The 16,021-nt window shown below is 63.4% G+C and overlaps 1 protein-coding gene across 5 annotated transcripts; it reads left to right on the top strand.

Moving 5' to 3' along the window:
• Positions 1–1,557: 1,557 nt before the first annotated feature.
• Positions 1,558–14,459, top strand: EPHX3 (epoxide hydrolase 3). 5 transcript variants are annotated; one of them, XM_075902160.2, is made up of 9 exons: positions 1,558–1,664; positions 4,517–4,779; positions 5,617–5,702; positions 6,161–6,336; positions 8,325–8,453; positions 8,804–8,907; positions 9,418–9,520; positions 10,230–10,375; positions 11,262–14,459. In XM_075902160.2, the coding sequence occupies exons 1-9, from the start codon at positions 1,613–1,615 to the stop codon at positions 11,397–11,399; spliced, it is 1,197 nt and encodes a 398-aa protein (XP_075758275.2). In that variant the 5' UTR covers positions 1,558–1,612; the 3' UTR covers positions 11,400–14,459. The 5 variants fall into 5 exon arrangements, with proteins under 5 accessions (XP_075758275.2, XP_075758274.2, XP_075758277.2 ...); XM_075902159.2 differs by having other exon boundaries at positions 1,559–1,664; positions 11,259–14,459; XM_075902162.2 differs by lacking the exon at positions 9,418–9,520 and having other exon boundaries at positions 1,560–1,664.
• The last annotated feature ends 1,562 nt before the right edge of the window (positions 14,460–16,021 follow it).

The raw sequence follows: 16,021 nt of genomic DNA, 5'->3' as shown, positions 1-16,021 counted from the left end.
GTGTCACAGCAGCCAATGAGAGGGACAGGCAAGGCCAGATAGGCAGATGGACTTAAAGTAGTTAGATCTGTTCAGCAGAAAAATGTGTTCAACGGGTGGGTTACAGCTTGGTATTTGCAGCCAACAAGCCCTGTGTGGGAGATCTGAGGGCAGGATGTGGGACTCTAGGACCAAGTTTAAGGGCGCTCTGCCTCAGGACTCAAGGCAAGAATTGTCCACATTGGAGGAGGGCTCCTGTCAGCTAACTACTAAATTGTTTGCCAAAACAGTAGAGTTTTCCAGTCCCTTACTAGCCTCTGGACAGAGATGATGGGGGTGTGTGTGTGGGGGGGGCACTCTAGATGCAGCTGACCCAGCGGTCAAAACAGCTTCCACAGCCTTTGTGAGGCAATTCTGGCTTCATGCTCAGAACTCCCATGGGAGCGCCCATGCGAGGTGTCCGCAAACAGACACAAAACTCCATGGTCTGAAAGTCTTCAGGGCCTCTACTCCCCTGTTCCTTTGAGGGATCATTTCAGGCCCCAGCAACCAACCCACTTCTGGACCTGTTCGTAAAAAGGAGCAGGGGTTAGAAGCGTAGGCTGCCACCCTCGTTCACCTCAGGCTCACAATCAGTTCTCTGGAGGCCCAACCAGAGCTCTGTGCCAGAGGGCAGCGTATCTGTTCCCGCCTTGGATTCTGCCCCTGCCCCCTGTTGTCTCCTCCTGCGGCCCAGCATGTTCCCGCTTCACCTCAGGTCACTGGTGCTGAGTATGGTGGCAGTTACACTCCAGTTTGCTTCTACCTGTTCCTTGTAAGAGACCCATCATGAGCAACTTTAGCCCAGGAAGTACAAGCCCTCCTGCAGGCTGCGGAGGGTGCGTCCCGGAGTTTTTCCTCCCAATATTTCCTCAGCCCGCGGGGTGAGGAGCATCGTGACCCATCCTGGACCTGCCACGGTGATCTCAAGCAACGGAGGTTCTGCAGGATCTCCCTGGATGCAGGGGCCACCCTCGACTTGATACGTATTTCCAGGTTGTGTCTTCCCTCGGGTCTATTGTGAGGGCTCCATCGCCGCTCACCACAGCCCCTTCAGTCTGTCTGCATCCCCTCGGTGCGCACGTGGCGGGAGGTCCACACCACTCACCCCTCAGGGCCACTCAGAGCATCCGCCTGGGCCGAGCCGGCGGCCGAGCACCCGGCCCATCGGTCAAAGAGCGAAAGTTGGTGTTTGCTCGTGGCCCGAGGATCGGCTCCAGGGCCGTGGAGCCCCGCGCTGGGGGCAGCCAAGGCCTGTCAGGGACATCGGGGCTGGGTCCTGCCTGGGGGGAGGGGGGGGGGAGCGCCGCCCTGTCCCGGAGCAGGAGCCAGCCCAGCCAGCAGCAGAGCAGGGGCCAGGGCCAGGGCCACAGGGGGGCCCAAGCTCGCGCTGCGCGGAGTGGGGGGGGAGGGGCTGAGGGCCCCGGCCGTGAACCACGTGACTCTCGAAGACCAGGCCCGGCCCACGTGCTTCACTGCCCAGGGGGTGGGGCTGAGCGCGCTGCTCCCGTTCCCTCGCGTTCTCATTGGCTCCCCGCCCTAGAGTGCTCCTGCGCCCAATCATCGCTCCCCACGGCGCCGGCTGGGCCAATCAATGAGCGGGGTGGGGGCGGCGCCTGCGCTGGAGCCGGAAGGGAGCGGGCCAGGTCGGGAAACCTGGTGGGGGGGTCGGAGCTGTGACCGGGGGGGCAGGGCAAGGGGGGGGTCGGAGCTGTGACCGGGGGGGGGGCAGGGTAAGGGGGGGTCAGAGCTGTGACCGGGGGGGCAGGGCAAGGGGGGGTCGGAGCTGTGACCGGGGGGGCAGGGCAAGGGGGGGTCGGAGCTGTGGCCGGGGGGGCAGGGTAAGGGGGTCGGAGCTGTGACCGGGGGGGCAGGGCAAGGGGGGGGTCGGAGCTGTGGCGGGGGGGGGCAGGGTAAGGGGGGGTCAGAGCTGTGGCCGGGGGGGCAGGGCAAGGGGGGGTCGGAGCTGTGGCCGGGGGGGGCAGGGTATGGGGGGGGTCGGAGCTGTGGCCGGGGGGGCAGGGCAAGGGGGGGTCGGAGCTGTGTCCGGGGGGGCAGGGTAAGGGGGGTCGGAGCTGTGACCGGGGGGGCAGGGCAAGGGGGGGGTCGGAGCTGTGGCCGGGGGGTCGGAGCTGTGGCCGGGGGGGGGGGGCAGGGTAAGGGGGGGTCGGAGCTGTGGCCGGGGGGGCAGGGCAAGGGGGGGTCGGAGCTGTGGCCGGGGGGGCAGGGTATGGGGGGGTTGGAGCTGTGGCCGGGGGTGCTGAGTAATGGGGGGCAGGGTGAGCGGGGCAGGAGGCTGAGCTGTGACCGCTGGTCCATGGGGTGCGAGATCACAATGGCTGGGGTTATGGGGCCAGGATCGGAGGGGCTGGGGTTGGCGCTGGCGCTGGCGCTGTAACTAGGGACTGGTTTTGTGGGAGCCCGATTCAGAGGCCTGGTGGCTGGAGCTCTCGGGTGCAGGTTCAGAGGGGCTGGGAGTGTTACCGGGGGAGCTGGCCCTAGGAGGGGGACATGGGAGGTTGGGACACTGGTAGCCCTTTTCCAGTTTCTGAAGTCAACACTGACCCCTGAAGGTGCCTAGGGAGGCGGCTCCCAGCCATAGATCTGAGTAGCCCTTGAAGGGGTGCACCCTGATGGGAGTGCCAGCTCCTGCAGGTGCACCCACATCCTGCTAGTGTCACCACGGCCTTGACTGGGCTGCGTCTGACCTGGGCCCTGGCTCAAACTGGCCAGAGGCAGCAGGCTGGGTGGCCCAGCTGGCCTGAGTGCACCATGTTCTCCTGCAGCCTCATGGCTGGCTTGGCCAGACCGTTCCCCTGCTCTGCCCTCTGGGGCATCTTGCAGAGAAGGGATGAGGTGACAGGGCTGCCTGCTGTAGCAGGGCCTGGACTCAATGAGCCAAGAGGTCCCTTCTGGCTCTATGTCCTGTGACCCCAACTGGATTCCATAGGCTACAGGAGCCTCATGAATTGTGGCTGCCCCAGCTGTGTCTCAGTGTGGGGAGAACATCTTCCTCAGGCCTGAGCCCTCACTGGAGTTGGGGGTGGGGATTGTGCTCTGAAGCCCTGACACAGAATGGGCCTGTCTCCAGCTGTCTGAGTTCAGGGGCTGCAGCTGGACAGATGTGGCCCAGGGACATGGCTCTTCTGTGATCTTTGCCTCCAGCACAGGGGGCAGATGTGAGAGGGTCACCCCCTCTCCTACAGAGGTGGAGCTGGTGGCTGGGGCGGGCATGGCTGGTGTGTGCAGGGAGGCAAGCCCTGCCCAGAGGAGCTGGTGCTGGCCAACTCTCAGTGCAGGTGCCATGAAGTCAGGACTGGGTTAAGCAGACCGAGGGGTTTGGGTTTGGGCCTGGCTTGGAGGGTGGGAGGGGCCCGGAGGTGGGCATAATTGACCAGGGCCTGGCAAGGGAGGGACTTTGCGGCTGGCTTTAGATTAGACTGCACAGGGCTGAGGGAGTCTGGGGCTGGCCCGGGAAGGCCCCAAGCCCAGGCAGAGAGGGGCTGAGTGCTGTGGGGCCCGGGGAGCCAATAGTAAACGTGGGCACAAGCAGAGACCCGCAGTGCTGCAACAGGGAGGAGGCGGCTAGTGAAGAGGGCGGGGTCAGGCATGAGATGGGGGCTTGGCTGTCTGGAAACAAACATTTCAGAGGGGGAGCTGCATTCGTCTGGAATAGAACAAACCGTAGAAAACAACGAATCTTCCTGCAGCACCCTAGAGACTAACAAACCATGCAGATGGGATCGTGAGCTTTCGTGGATACCACCCACTTCTCTCACTCCACTCCTCTGAAAAAGTGGGCTGTGCCCATGAAAGCTCACGATCCCTACGTGGTTTGTTAGTCTCTAAGGTGCTGCAAGACGATTTGTGGAAACAAACAGCCTCTCCCATCCCTCGCCTTGCCAGCTGGGGGAGCAGGAGGCATGTGAGTGGGACCTGCAGCCTAGCTGGGCTGGGACCAGACCAGGTGAGAAGGGCCCTTCTGGGGGCCATAGCAAGATCTTGGTCACTGTTTAAAACCCTCACTGAACTCTCCACACCTGGCAGGTTCAGGAGTGGCCTGAGGGTTTGCTGCTCCTTTGTGGGTCCCTGCAGATGTTCCTCTTGCTCCGGGCTGGGCGTGAGGTGAGGCTCAGCTCCACCCAGCCACGCCAGCTGTCTGCCCCAGCTCACAGAAGGCACCAGCTCTGCTTGTCTCTGGCACCACTCACCCAGTTTCTGCAGAGACCTCCTAGCACTCCCAGTAGCCCAGGGCCTCCAGTGCAGTGAGGTAGCTCAGGGGCTTCTTGGTCTGAGGGTGGGGTCAGGGCAGGATGGGCTGGGGGGTCCTCTTGGACTGGGGCACCAGAGCCCCGTATGCATTGAGGATCCCCCAACCCTGGTGCTCATGGGCCCTGTGATAGCAGGAGGCAGGGTGCTGAGTGCTCATCTGGGGGATGTGACGGGAGGCCATGGCTCCCCAGGGTGACTCCTCCCTCCTTGACCTGTTCCCCTGCAGTCCTGGGGCTGGAGGAGATGGCACTTTCTCTCTACCGCCTGCTGCTGGTCCCCACCCGCCTGCTACTGAAGCTCTCCATGCTCCTGTACTGGCTGGCCCTGTGGAGTGCCTCCTACCTGGCTGGGGCTGCTTACTGCCTGTGGGTGCCATGGGTGGTGCTGACCCAGGGGCCACGTCGGGCCTTCCACTGGAGGGTGCGGGAGACGCCTCCACCATGCCTTGCCGATGCCTCCTACGGGGAGCACCACTACCTGCAGCTCAAGGTGCATGGGCTGGGGGAATGGGGGGACAGTGGGGCTGGATGGAGCCCTGCACAGAGAGTCGCCTTGGAACCCTCTGGCCTTCAGCTAGAGGAAGCCTTATTTGTGCTTAACTGGGCATCAGCTCCCTCCACCTCCAGGCTGTTAACCCCCAGGCCGCCCTTCCTTTGCAGGATAGGTTAACACCCCAGTCCCTGAGCCCCGGGAACATGGGCACTTGCCAAGTCCGGCCAGCGGGGGCAGTACAGGGTCCCCTCTGACACCCCAGGGCTGGCTGGACGGGTCGTGTCAGAGCCCGAGTGAGGGTGATGGAAATGGGAAAGTGACACACAGTGACGCGTCACAGGGCCCATCCATCTCCCCAGAACATCCCTGGTGCAGGACCAAGGGCCTCTCCGTTTGCTCCCTGTTACCCCAAAGGTCACTCCCCGTCCGCCTGCCCCGGGGCTTGTTGCCGTCGTGCTCCGTGTGTAAAAAGGGCTGACTGCTCCGTGGCCAGCAGCACAAGCTTCTTCTGTTGCCTGGCCTGGAGCTCGCCTTGGGCGCAGGCGTTGACCCCGCATGTATCAGCGGCTCTGAGGGGCTGGGTGATGTTGCCTTTCACTGGAGACCTCCCATGATGGCACGGGTGGGAAAACCCCATGAAAGTGGTGGCTTGTCCAGCCGTGGGGACCGTGAACCCTCTGCAGGCCTCCTGCCCAGCTGCCCCCAGGGTTCCTGCCAACGAGGGAAGCTGCAGACAAGGCCAGTGCTTGGGCTGGGATGAACCGGGGGCACCGCTGGAGGTGCCAGCCTGCTCCTGCCATGATGCAGCTGACCATTCCCTTCCGCTCGGTGCAGGGCTCGGGGCTGCGTTTGCACTATGTCACCACTGGCCAGGAGGGGGCGCTGCTCATGCTATGTCTGCACGGATTCCCCCAAAACTGGTAGGTCTCCAGCTGCTGGGGGAAGGGGGGCCTGGGAGGAGAGGGTGCTTCCCTTCAGCTTGGGTCAGGGCCCCATTGTGCTGGTGCTGCATGGACCGAGGAGCTGGGAGCGCGATGAAGCCGGGGCGGGTGATGGGGCAGAACATACCAGTCCGAAGGCTGCTTGGAAGGAGGGCTGTATCCCCAGGGCAGGGTCTGAATTCTCTCCCCAGACAGCTGGGACCTTGGAGGGGCTTAAAACAGGCACCTGAGAGTGGTGCCACCGCCCAGCTCTGTGTTCCTCCTGCGATGCCCGACGCTGGGTGTGGGGCAGTCACAGCTCAGCCTCCCACGCTTCGCTTCGCCCTGGCTAGCCAGTCAGGAAGGCTAGGGAGCGACTAGCAGTGGCCCTGAGGTTCAGCTGGGGGGCAGGGTATCTCTGGGGCACTGGCTGAGTGCCAGGCTGTGCGCGTTGGCAGGTTTGCCTGGCGCTACCAGCTGCAGGAGTTCCAGCGGCAGTTCCGGGTGGTGGCGCTGGACCTGCGGGGCTACGGGGGCTCTGATGCCCCACGCGGGAAGCAGCACTACCGCATGGAGACCCTGCTGGAGGACGTGCAGGGAGCCATCCAGGCACTGGGCACCACAGACCAGAGGGGTAAGGAAAGTGGGGGTGGGGCCTCCCACTCTGCGTATCAACTGGAGAGGGTCAGAGCTGAGAACCCCCCGGCTCAAGCTGCTCCAGGCAGAGGGACCTTTCCTGCTGCTCCCCCCTTGACTCGGCCACAGAAGGCTCCTCGCGTCGGGAGGGTTGTGGGACTGCCCAGTTCCCCAGGATGGGCAGAGGGGCCCTCCAAGACCCCCAGGGCACCATGGGGCTGGCTGGGGCATGGGACGCCGGGGATATGCCCCATCCCAAACCTTAGCATCTCCCTGGCTGGGCACCCAGCAGCCTGTGGGCAGAGCTGGCAGCGCGGCTGTGAGAACCTGCTCGAGCGCAGGGGTGTCTGCAGCAAAGACAGGCCCTCAGTGTCCCGCTGTCTCCCTTCACCTCGGACTATTGCCCCAGTCAGGGAGCAGGGTGTCAATGGGGGGGAATCCCTGTGGGGGGTATTCCTGTGGGAAAGGTGGGCATGCTCTTGGGGGAGGGGGAGGCTGTGGGGGCCCGGTGTGCCCTTAGGAGAGGGGGAGACAGTGGGGGGGTGTGGCGTGCCCTGGGGGGAGGCTGTAGGGGCAAGGGGTGCACTTGGGGGGGGGAAGTTGTGGGGGCGAGGGGTGCCCTGGGGGGGAGGCTATGGGGGCATGGCGTGGTGTGCCCTGGGGGGAGGCTGTGGGGGCATGGCGTACCCTTGGGGGAGAGGCTGTAGGGGTGCAGCGTGCCCTTAGGAGGGGGGGAGGCTGTGGGGGCGAGGGGTGCCCTTGGGGGGGAGGCTATGGGGGCATGGAATGCCCTTGAGGGGGAGGCTATGGGGGCGAGGGGTGCCCTGGGGGGGAGGCTGTGGGGATGCAGTGTGCCCTTGGGGGGGGAGGCTGTGGGGGCGAGGGGTGCTCTGGGGGGAGGCTGTGGGGATGCAGCGTGCCCTTGGGGGGGAGGCTGTGGGGGCGAGGGGTGCCCTTGGGGGGGAGGCTGTGGGGTGCAGCGTGCCCTGCGGGGGAGGCTGTGGGGGTGCAGCGTGCCCTTGGGAGGGAGGCTGTGGGGGCGAGGGGTGCCCTTGGGGGGGGGAGGCTGTGGGGTGCAGCGTGCCCTTGGGTGGGAGGCTGTGGGGGCGAGGGATGCCCTGGGGGAGGCTGTGGGGGCGAGGGGTGCCCTTGGGGGGGAGGCTGTGGGGTGCAGCGTGCCCTTGGGTGGGAGGCTGTGGGGGCGAGGGGTGCCCGGGGGGGAGGCTGTGGGGGCGAGGGGTGCCCTTGGGGGGGAGGCTGTGGGGTGCAGCGTGCCCTGGGGGGAGGCTGTGGGGGTGCAGCGTGCCCTTGGGGGGGAGGCTGTGGGGTGCAGCGTGCCCTTGGGTGGGAGGCTGTGGGGGCGAGGGATGCCCTGGGGGAGGCTGTGGGGGCGAGGGGTGCCCTTGGGGGGGAGGCTGTGGGGTGCAGCGTGCCCTTGGGTGGGAGGCTGTGGGGGCGAGGGGTGCCCTGGGGGGGAGGCTGTGGGGTGCAGCGTGCCCTTGGGTGGGAGGCTGTGGGGGCGAGGGGTGCCCGGGGGGGGAGGCTGTGGGGGCGAGGGGTGCCCTTGGGGGGGAGGCTGTGGGGTGCAGCGTGCCCTTGGGTGGGAGGCTGTGGGGGCGAGGGGTGCCCTGGGGGGGAGGCTGTGGGGGTGCAGCGTGCCCTTGGGGGGGAGGCTGTGGGGACGAGGGGTGCCGGGGGGAGGCTGTGGGGGCGAGGGGTGCCCTGGGGGGGAGGCTGTGGGGGCGAGGGGTGCCCTGGGGGGGAGGCTGTGGGGGCGAGGGGTGCCCAGCGGGGGAGGCTGTGGGGGCGAGGGGTGCCCTGGGGGGGAGGCTGTGGGGTGCAGCGTGCCCTTGGGTGGGAGGCTGTGTGGGCGAGGGGTGCCCGGGGGGGGAGGCTGTGGGGGCGAGGGGTGCCCTTGGTGGAGCAGGGAGCACCCTGACAGTGGGAGTCTAGCTCTGCCCTGATGGTCAGTCTGTCTGCTTCCAGGCTTTAGGAAGTGCATCCTGGTGGGACACGACTGGGGAGGCTCCATTGCGTGGGAATTCGCCATTCGTCACCCCGAGATGGTGGGGAAGCTCATTATCATGAACGCCGTCCACTCGTCCCTTTTCCAAGGTGGGGCTCTGACCTGCCGGGCTCCCGCTGTGAGCATCTGCGGCAGGTGGAGGAGGCGGGTTCTTGCAGCACCATTGGCGGGGTGAGAGTGGTGGGGGCGGGGCCGTGGGGTCTTCGCACTGGTTGGGGTTCCCACTGCCCGACAGGGGCTGCAGGCCCCCAAGCACCAGGCCAGCCCGAGCAAGCCCTGAAATGACGTCTCTGGCCGGTGCTTTGAGCCAGGGAGATCTTGGGGCGGGGGGGGAGGCTTTGGCTCCTACCTCTGTTGGGGCCTCTGGGTGTCCCCAGGGGACTTGGGAGGGAGGCCTCCAGCCTCCGCGCGTGTGTCCACTTTTCTGCTCACGCTGCAGAGTACGTGGCCTGCCACCCCTGCCAGCTGCTGCGCTTCAGCTACCTGTTCACCTTCCAGCTGCAGAGACTGCCTGAGCTGCTCCTGGCTTTGGGTGACTTCCAGGTGAGATGGGGGTGAGGTGGGAGCAGGGACCTGGCAGCCATGGCTTAGCTTGGCTAGAATTCCAAATGTGCCCGTTTATAGAACTGCCCCTTCACCCTCCCCCAGAGCCCTGCTGCAGCCACCTCTGGGGTGGGGTGTGGTACCTGGTAACCACCCACTATGCAGCATGGTCAGGGAGGCAGGATGGAATGGCCCCAGTGGGATGGTTAAGGACCAGGGATCGTTACAGCTTCTTCAGCGCCCTCTACAGGCCTGCAGTGGGATCAGCACTGACTCCTGAGATGGGGCCCCCAGCACAGTGCTGGGGGAGAACCTGTCTCCTGAGAGCTGCCTGACAGGCACCTTTCACCTGGGGGCCCTGCCACTCCCCCTTGGTCCCGGGGCGCCTTGAAAGGGTGCGGGCCTGGCTGAATCCTGGGATCATACCACCCAGGGAATCGCCTCCTGTCCCAGCAGCTGCGAGCGCACCTCGGTGGTGGGTGGAAATCGAGTCTCCTCTTGCATGTGTAGGGCCGTGGCCCCCTGAGTCAGAGGGGCAGGGGCAGCTGTGCGAACAGGAAGCATCCATGCCAAGTAGGGATCATCCCATTCCGAATGGCAGCAGCATTCCGAGGTGTGGAGGACAGAGATGCCGGGACTGGGAGTAGCTAGGAGGCGGGGTGGGAGATACAGGAGGGAATTCATGGTGGATGCAGGTGGCCCCTGTAGCAGGGCTGGGGACGGGGAACTCGCCGGCCCCACGCTAGAAAGGGGCGAAGCTAGGAACTGATAATGTTCCTAGAGAGCATGAGGCGGGGAGCCCGGGATACAGTTGGCTGGTAAGATCCTGACAGCCTAGAGGTGAAGGGGCAGCAATGGGCAGGACCCTGCTAGGACAGGGCCTGTGTTGGGGGACTGGAATAAAGCTACCATCAGTCTTTGGGACAGTTACTCCTGGAACTGCTGGAGCAGGCCGGGGCCCACTGTAGGCTAGAGGGGACGTGTTTCCTTCATGGAGGTGGCTCAGTCCATGCCAAGGCTCCAGGCTAGGAAGCATGGGAGGCAGACTGGTGAGCACCCCGTGTCCTGGGGGGAGCCCCATTGCCAGGCCCTTGACACTAAGTGGAGCTCTGGCTCGCCGGCTCTGGGCGGGGCTGAGATTTGAGGCATGAGAGGAGCTAGGCCCCCGTCCCTTTGGCTGACCAGTCTTCGGATCTGAGCCATGTCTGCGGGGGCCTAGGCTGCTTGGCATGGGGGGCGGAGTGACGATTTGTCTGCCGGGGGCCATGTCCCTGGCTCAGCAGGCCCCAGTTCTGAGCCCAGCTGTGTCTGTCCTGAGGCAGCTGTTGAAGGAGACTTTGGGCGGGAAGGCAGGAATCCTGAACCCGGAGCAGCGCCTCACAACGCAGGAGCTAGAGGCCTACGTGTTCAGCTTCTCCAAGCCCGGCGCACTGACCCCGCCCCTCGATTACTACAGGAACATGTTCAGGTAGGGCCGCTGCGGCTGCGTGGGGCCCGACCCTGCCGAGACGAGTGGGGACCCAATAGCCCTGCCGGGCACAAGTGGAAGGGCTAGTGGGTGTGCCTGCACAGGGCTAGGAGCCTATTCCTGATGCTGCCCAGAGATCTGTGCATGTTGGGAGCTGCTGCCCCCTCTGGTCCCAGCACCTGGCAGAGTCTGGTGCTGCCAGGGGTAACTCTGGCCATGGCGACACTCCAGACTTAGGCTACCGCAGATTCGATTCGTATCCGTGCTGCCTTCCTCCCGTCAGGTCCGTGCACCCTTTCTGGGGGCTTCCACCAGCTTAAAGTGGGGCAGTGCAGGGGGCTGTCAGGCTGCCAGCTTCCTGCTCCCCATCACTGGGAGCCTGCCCCCCACAGCTCTCAGTTCCCTACCAGGATCACTGACCTGCCCCCATGCTCCCCACTGGGAACTCGGCACCTGGAGCTTCAGGGGCTTCCAGGCTCCTGATGGGGAGCCGGAGTCCAAGGGCAGCTGGGCTGAGGCTGGCGCCCTATACCCTGCCCCAGGGAGCCGTGAAATCGACAAGAATGGCAGACAACCCCGCGGCGGCCGCACCTCGTGGAGGTGGCGTGGTCAGGCAGCAGAGCCAGGCCCTAGGAGCACTGGAATATGTAGCTCGACATCAACATCGGCAGCACTGGGGTAGCAGGTCTAACCATGGAGCTCTGGGGAGGGGGGGTGCAGCCAGGAAGCTGCCCCTCCCCCATCTGCACTACGGTAACCTGACCACCAGCACTCCCCTCCTGCCATCACCCACCTGCCCTGTGCTGCCGTGTGCCGTGAGGGGGCTCGGAGCCCAGCGCCCTGGTGAAGAAGCCACCTCTCTCCCTCTCCCCACTTCCTGCAGCAGGAGCCCCATGCCGTGCAAGGACGTGCTGGTGCCCACGCTGGTGATCTGGGGGGAGCAGGATGCACACCTGGATGCCGGGATGATCCCCTTCCTGGAGCAATACGTGCGCAAGCGCTGCCGCGTGGGGCGCATCCCTGAGGCCGGGCACTTCGTCCAGGAGGACCAGCCCCACAAGGTCAATCAGCTGATCTGGAGCTTCCTGCAGGAGAGTGACTGAGCGGTGCTGGTGCCAGGCCTGAGCCTCTCTACTGCCTGGGATGTGGCATGGCACATGGGCCTGATCCTGGCAAATAAGCCCGGGACTCTCTACTGGGCCATACCCCGCCTTGGCTCATATCTCCACACTGATTGGTCTTGTGTCTGGGGTACCATCCCCCAGGCCCAATCTGAGCCTCCTCCACGGCTCTGCAGAGAGGAGCCCTGAGCGCACAGGTCTATAGGGGTTCATGACACCTGAGTGGGGGCTGTGGTAGGCAGGAGCCTCTGCCCAGCCCCACTCCCATTACTATTCCTGGCATCAGGATTGGGCCTGCTGGGCTTGACTGGAGTGTGCAGACCATAGTCCCATTACCAAAGATGCTGCGGGGAGCACTGCAGTTTCGGGCTCCTTGAAATTCATGTGACCTGTAAAATGGTAGTGCTGGAGATGGGAGAAGTGCCAAGTAGAGTATGCCTCAGAACGTAGCCCCTGAATCACCTTAACTCTGCCCTATGGTGATGCCTGGAGAGAGGCAGAATCTCCGCCTCCCTTCTCCAATCAGGAACTTCCGTTAGTGCCCTTGCACCTGGCAAGCCTTAAGCACCACTGCTGTGCACATGCTGATGGTCTGTTATGCCCAGAAGAGGAGCTGGCTGCTGCCTGTTTTGGGGCAGAGTGAAGGTGATTTGAGAGGCCTGGTTTGGGGAAGCATAACAGGAATACTGCATGTCCTGGGATCTCACACTAGGTCCTCAGCTCTGTCGTTCCTGGCAGATGGGAGCCCAGCTCCACTGCAGTGCTGGGCGGTGCGGGGGGGCTCAGCACTGAAAGGGTGACTTGGGGCAAGCCGTTGTTCTCTGCCATGGGTTCCCCACTGGCTGTTCTCCCGACCCCTGTGCTCTGCTGGCCATATGCTCAGGGAGCCCAGCTGCCAGTGCCTCTGGGGCCCTCGGCTTGTCAGAGCGATGGCTCTGGGGGGGAACTGCTGCCTTATGGTCTGTGCCCTGAGAGCATTTAATAAACGACATTTGGGACAGGAGCCACCCCGGTGTGGGGCCGTTCACCAGCCAGCCACAGAGGCAGCCTGGGCCATGGGGCTTGGCACGCCGGGAAGCCTCCCAGGAACTGTCAAGGATCTGTGTTCACTAGGGAGCTAGGACTGCCCCGCCATGGCTCTGCCCCCGCCCCAGGCTGCCCCTGCTGGCATAGAGGCTGCAGGTCCCAGCAGGGGTGGCCCATGCCCAGGGGCTGTGGATGTTTCTGGGAGCTGGGGCTGGCTGGCTGACTTTTTCTCCTATGTAGCTGTGGGGGCAGGAGCCTGCAGCGGGGGAGGGGACTGGCTCTTGCTGCCCCAGAGCTCTCCTGCCCCCAGGTCCTGGGCTGCCTGGATTGTGGGAGCAGGGGGATGAGGAAAGGTTCCTTAGCCCTAGTGTGCAGAGAGGGGAAGGGACTCACCAAGGCCACCCATAGTCTGTGGCAGAATGAGGCCAGGTGGTCTGAGGCCCAGCATCTGAACCACAGACCAGTCCAGTGAACAGGGCCTGGCCTCCCCTCGCCCCAGCATGGTCACGCTGCTCTGCCCCAGCCCAGCTCCCCTGCTGCTGGGAGCTCCTTTCCCATCACACCCAAAACTAACAGCCCCCTTCCCCCCCAAAGGGGCAGTGTTGGTGTTGGTGGGGGCTAGGCTAGAACTAGGGCACCAAGCTCCCCAGCCAGACCCCTCCCCGGGACAGCTTTCGATGCCTTCTCTGCCGCCTTCCATTGCTAGTGGGAGTGGCTGCTGCTTGCTGATAGCACAGGTCAGGCACAGCCGGGGCAGCTGGCTCTGGAGTACCCAGTGCCCAAAGCAGCTGTGCTCTCTGGATTCAGTTCTGTGCTCCAGCAGGTGCTCATCAGCGCTGTGCTAGAGGCCGTCTGCTCCCAGGTGGGCTTGGGGTCCAGCCCCACACAGAGATCTTGGGGTGGGCTTGGGATCAGCGGGCTGAGCCCTGCCTGCTGGGGGCCTGTGGCAGTGTGGTCACAGAAGACCTCTGGGGACTGCTTCCTGGTGATCTGGTAAAGCCCCTGACGCTCACCACCTTGCTCTCTGGGGCTTCTTTATAAATCCACGCTATGCCCATGGCTTGAACGCTGTGTACAGGTGTGGTCGCCACATCTCAAAAAAGATCTCTTGGGATTTGAAAAGGGCAACCAAAATGATTAGAGAATTGGAACGGGTCCCTTATGAAGAGAGATTAAAAAGACTTGGATTTTTCAGCTTAGAAAAGAAGAGACTAATGGGGGATATGATAGAGGTCAATAAGATCATGAGTGGTGTGGAAAAAGTGAATAAGGAAAAGTGATTTACTTATTCCCACAATATAAGAACTAGGGGTCACCAAATGAAAGTAATAGGCAGCAGGTTTAAAACAAACAAAAGGAGGTTTTTCTTCACTCAGCGCACAGCCAACCTGTGGAACTCCTTGCCAGAGGATGTGGTGAAGGCTAGGACTTCTTGGTCCTGCTGTGAGGGCAGGGGACTGGACTTGATGACCTCTCGAGGGCCCTTCCAGTTCTAGTGTTCTAGGATTCTAACAGGGTTCAGAAAAGAGCTAGATAGATTCATGGAGATTAGGTCCATGAATGGTTATTAGCCAGGTGTGACGTAGTGGGGGTGCTGTCTGCTCTGTAACCTGGTGTCCCCATCTATGATCTGTGATTCCCACTGACTCACCCACATGTGTATTAGCTCAGACACCGAGGCCCAGCCTGACCAGATAACAAGGGGAAAGACAAAGGGAGGGAGGTGGAGATGAACACCTGCTTTGGGGGCAGGGTCTGGGAGCGAGGCAGTTGCTGGCTGGGAAACCTGAAGGAAACAGCCTAAGCTGAGGGTTTAGGGGGCAATGGAGCCCCTACCCCAAGGAATCGGAGGCATCCTGGCCCTGACTCCTGTAACCACATCACGTCTGTGCTGTGCTGGATCCTGGAGAAGCAATAAACCCCCCTATTCTACTGGCCGGCGGCGTCTGTTCTTGCTGCTACGGGGCTGCAGGAGCAGGAACCCTGACTCGCCGTCACACCAGGATGGGTAGGGTTGGCTTGGTGTCCCTAACCTCTGTTTCTTGGGAGATGGGTGACAGGGGAGGGCTCACGTGAGGATTCCCTGTTGTGATCCCTCCCTCTGGGGCATCTGGTATTGGCCAGTCGGCAGACAGGATCCTGGGCTGGATGGACCGTTGGTCTGACTCAGTGTGTTCTCACCACCCTGTCCTGCTGGGCCGGCTCCCTGGTCTCTCCCAGCCAAGGCACAGAGCTGCGATCGCTGAATCACATCAGCTCTGGGAAGACGCCATTCCGGGAAACCAGCCCCCAATAAATCCATCTGCTGCGCGTGAGTTTCACCCGCTAACAACTCTTGCAGGGGAGCCCTTTTAGCAGTGACAGGCGAGTGTGCACACTGCTCGCTGCCCCCAGGGAACAGCTGGATGCTTAGGATGCGCCTGCTGTGCGCATGCCCAGACAGACGTTCTGGGGAGGTTAGGTGCCTGCAGTGTTTAGGGGCAGCTTTGTATTTAAAACTGGGGTGTAGGCTCTGTCTCTGTGTCTGTTTTCCCCCTGACCATGGGCCTAACAGCTCTGCCCTGCCTCCCAGGGTGCATGATGACACACGCAGGGATAACTGGGAAGCATGCAGCCTGTGATGGGGCAAGGGGATGGTTTAGATAGATGGCTGGACAGAAAGACAGCCCCAGCACAGACTCCGAAGCCCCTCCCTGCCCCCTAGAACAAGTCTATCCCAGCTGTTGAGGCTGGATGGTTAACGGGGGGCACTGGGGTCTCTCGGAGGGAGGGAAAACCATGAAGCAATATGGAGGAAAAAACAGCCTGCAGCACAAGCCAGCCCAGCTGAGCTCCCAGGGACTTGCTGCGCTGGGCTGGAGCAACGTGGCACAGCCCCTGCTCTCCTGCTGCACCTCGTCCCTGGTGCCTTACAGGCATACGGGCTCCTGCCGGCATGGAGCGTCCCAGCAGAGGGAAGGAGGCAGGGGGCAGCTGGAAGCCCAGCAGCAGGCGCCAGGGAGTAGTGGAGCCAGGGTCAGCTCTGGCCTGCTGCGTTTCCCCACAGGCTGTGGGGGAGGCCCTCACCCCCCTTACAGGGATGGGGCTCAAGGAGACAGCAGGTGGCTTTCCCTGGTCTGTGCCCCGTAGACACCACTGCCCAGCCCTTGGGGCACCTGCTCTGTGCAGAACCTGGCCCAGCCAGTAGCACCACACCCCTCTCTGAGGAGAGCCTGTGGGGCCTCACACCCCCAGCTTTGTCTCCTGGGGGGCATGCAGGACGGTGCAGAGCCTCTGCTGATTCCCCCTTCAGGCAGGGGCCTGAATTCACAGGGCTTTAGCGAGCCCAGCTGGAGCAGTGCATGCTGGGAGCTCTGCCCTGTGGACTGGGGCTTTGGCCACCCACGCATGCTGCGGTTTAGGGGTGAAGCCAGGATGGGGCTGAGCAGGGCACTGCTCAGGCCAAGGATGGGAGGGAAGCCAAGCCTGCCGGAGCCGAGCACGTTCCCACGCACACGCC

The sequence above is a fragment of the Pelodiscus sinensis genome, chromosome 31, assembly GCF_052426305.1.
Source record: "Pelodiscus sinensis isolate ZL-2025 chromosome 31, ASM5242630v1, whole genome shotgun sequence".
In the NCBI taxonomy this organism is placed as follows: domain Eukaryota; kingdom Metazoa; phylum Chordata; order Testudines; family Trionychidae; genus Pelodiscus; species Pelodiscus sinensis.
This window is presented reverse-complemented; position numbering and strand designations above follow the sequence as displayed.

Bases quoted from the DNA above. Each gene is read 5' to 3' on its own strand.
- EPHX3 (XM_075902159.2), top strand. From the start codon at position 1,613: ATGAGCGGGGTGGGGGCGGCGCCTGCGCTGGAGCCGGAAGGGAGCGGG. The intron at 4,780-5,616 runs GTGCATGGGCTG...CGCTCGGTGCAG, and splicing joins ACCACTACCTGCAGCTCAAG to GGCTCGGGGCTGCGTTTGCA. The intron at 8,454-8,803 runs GTGGGGCTCTGA...CTCACGCTGCAG, and splicing joins CCACTCGTCCCTTTTCCAAG to AGTACGTGGCCTGCCACCCC.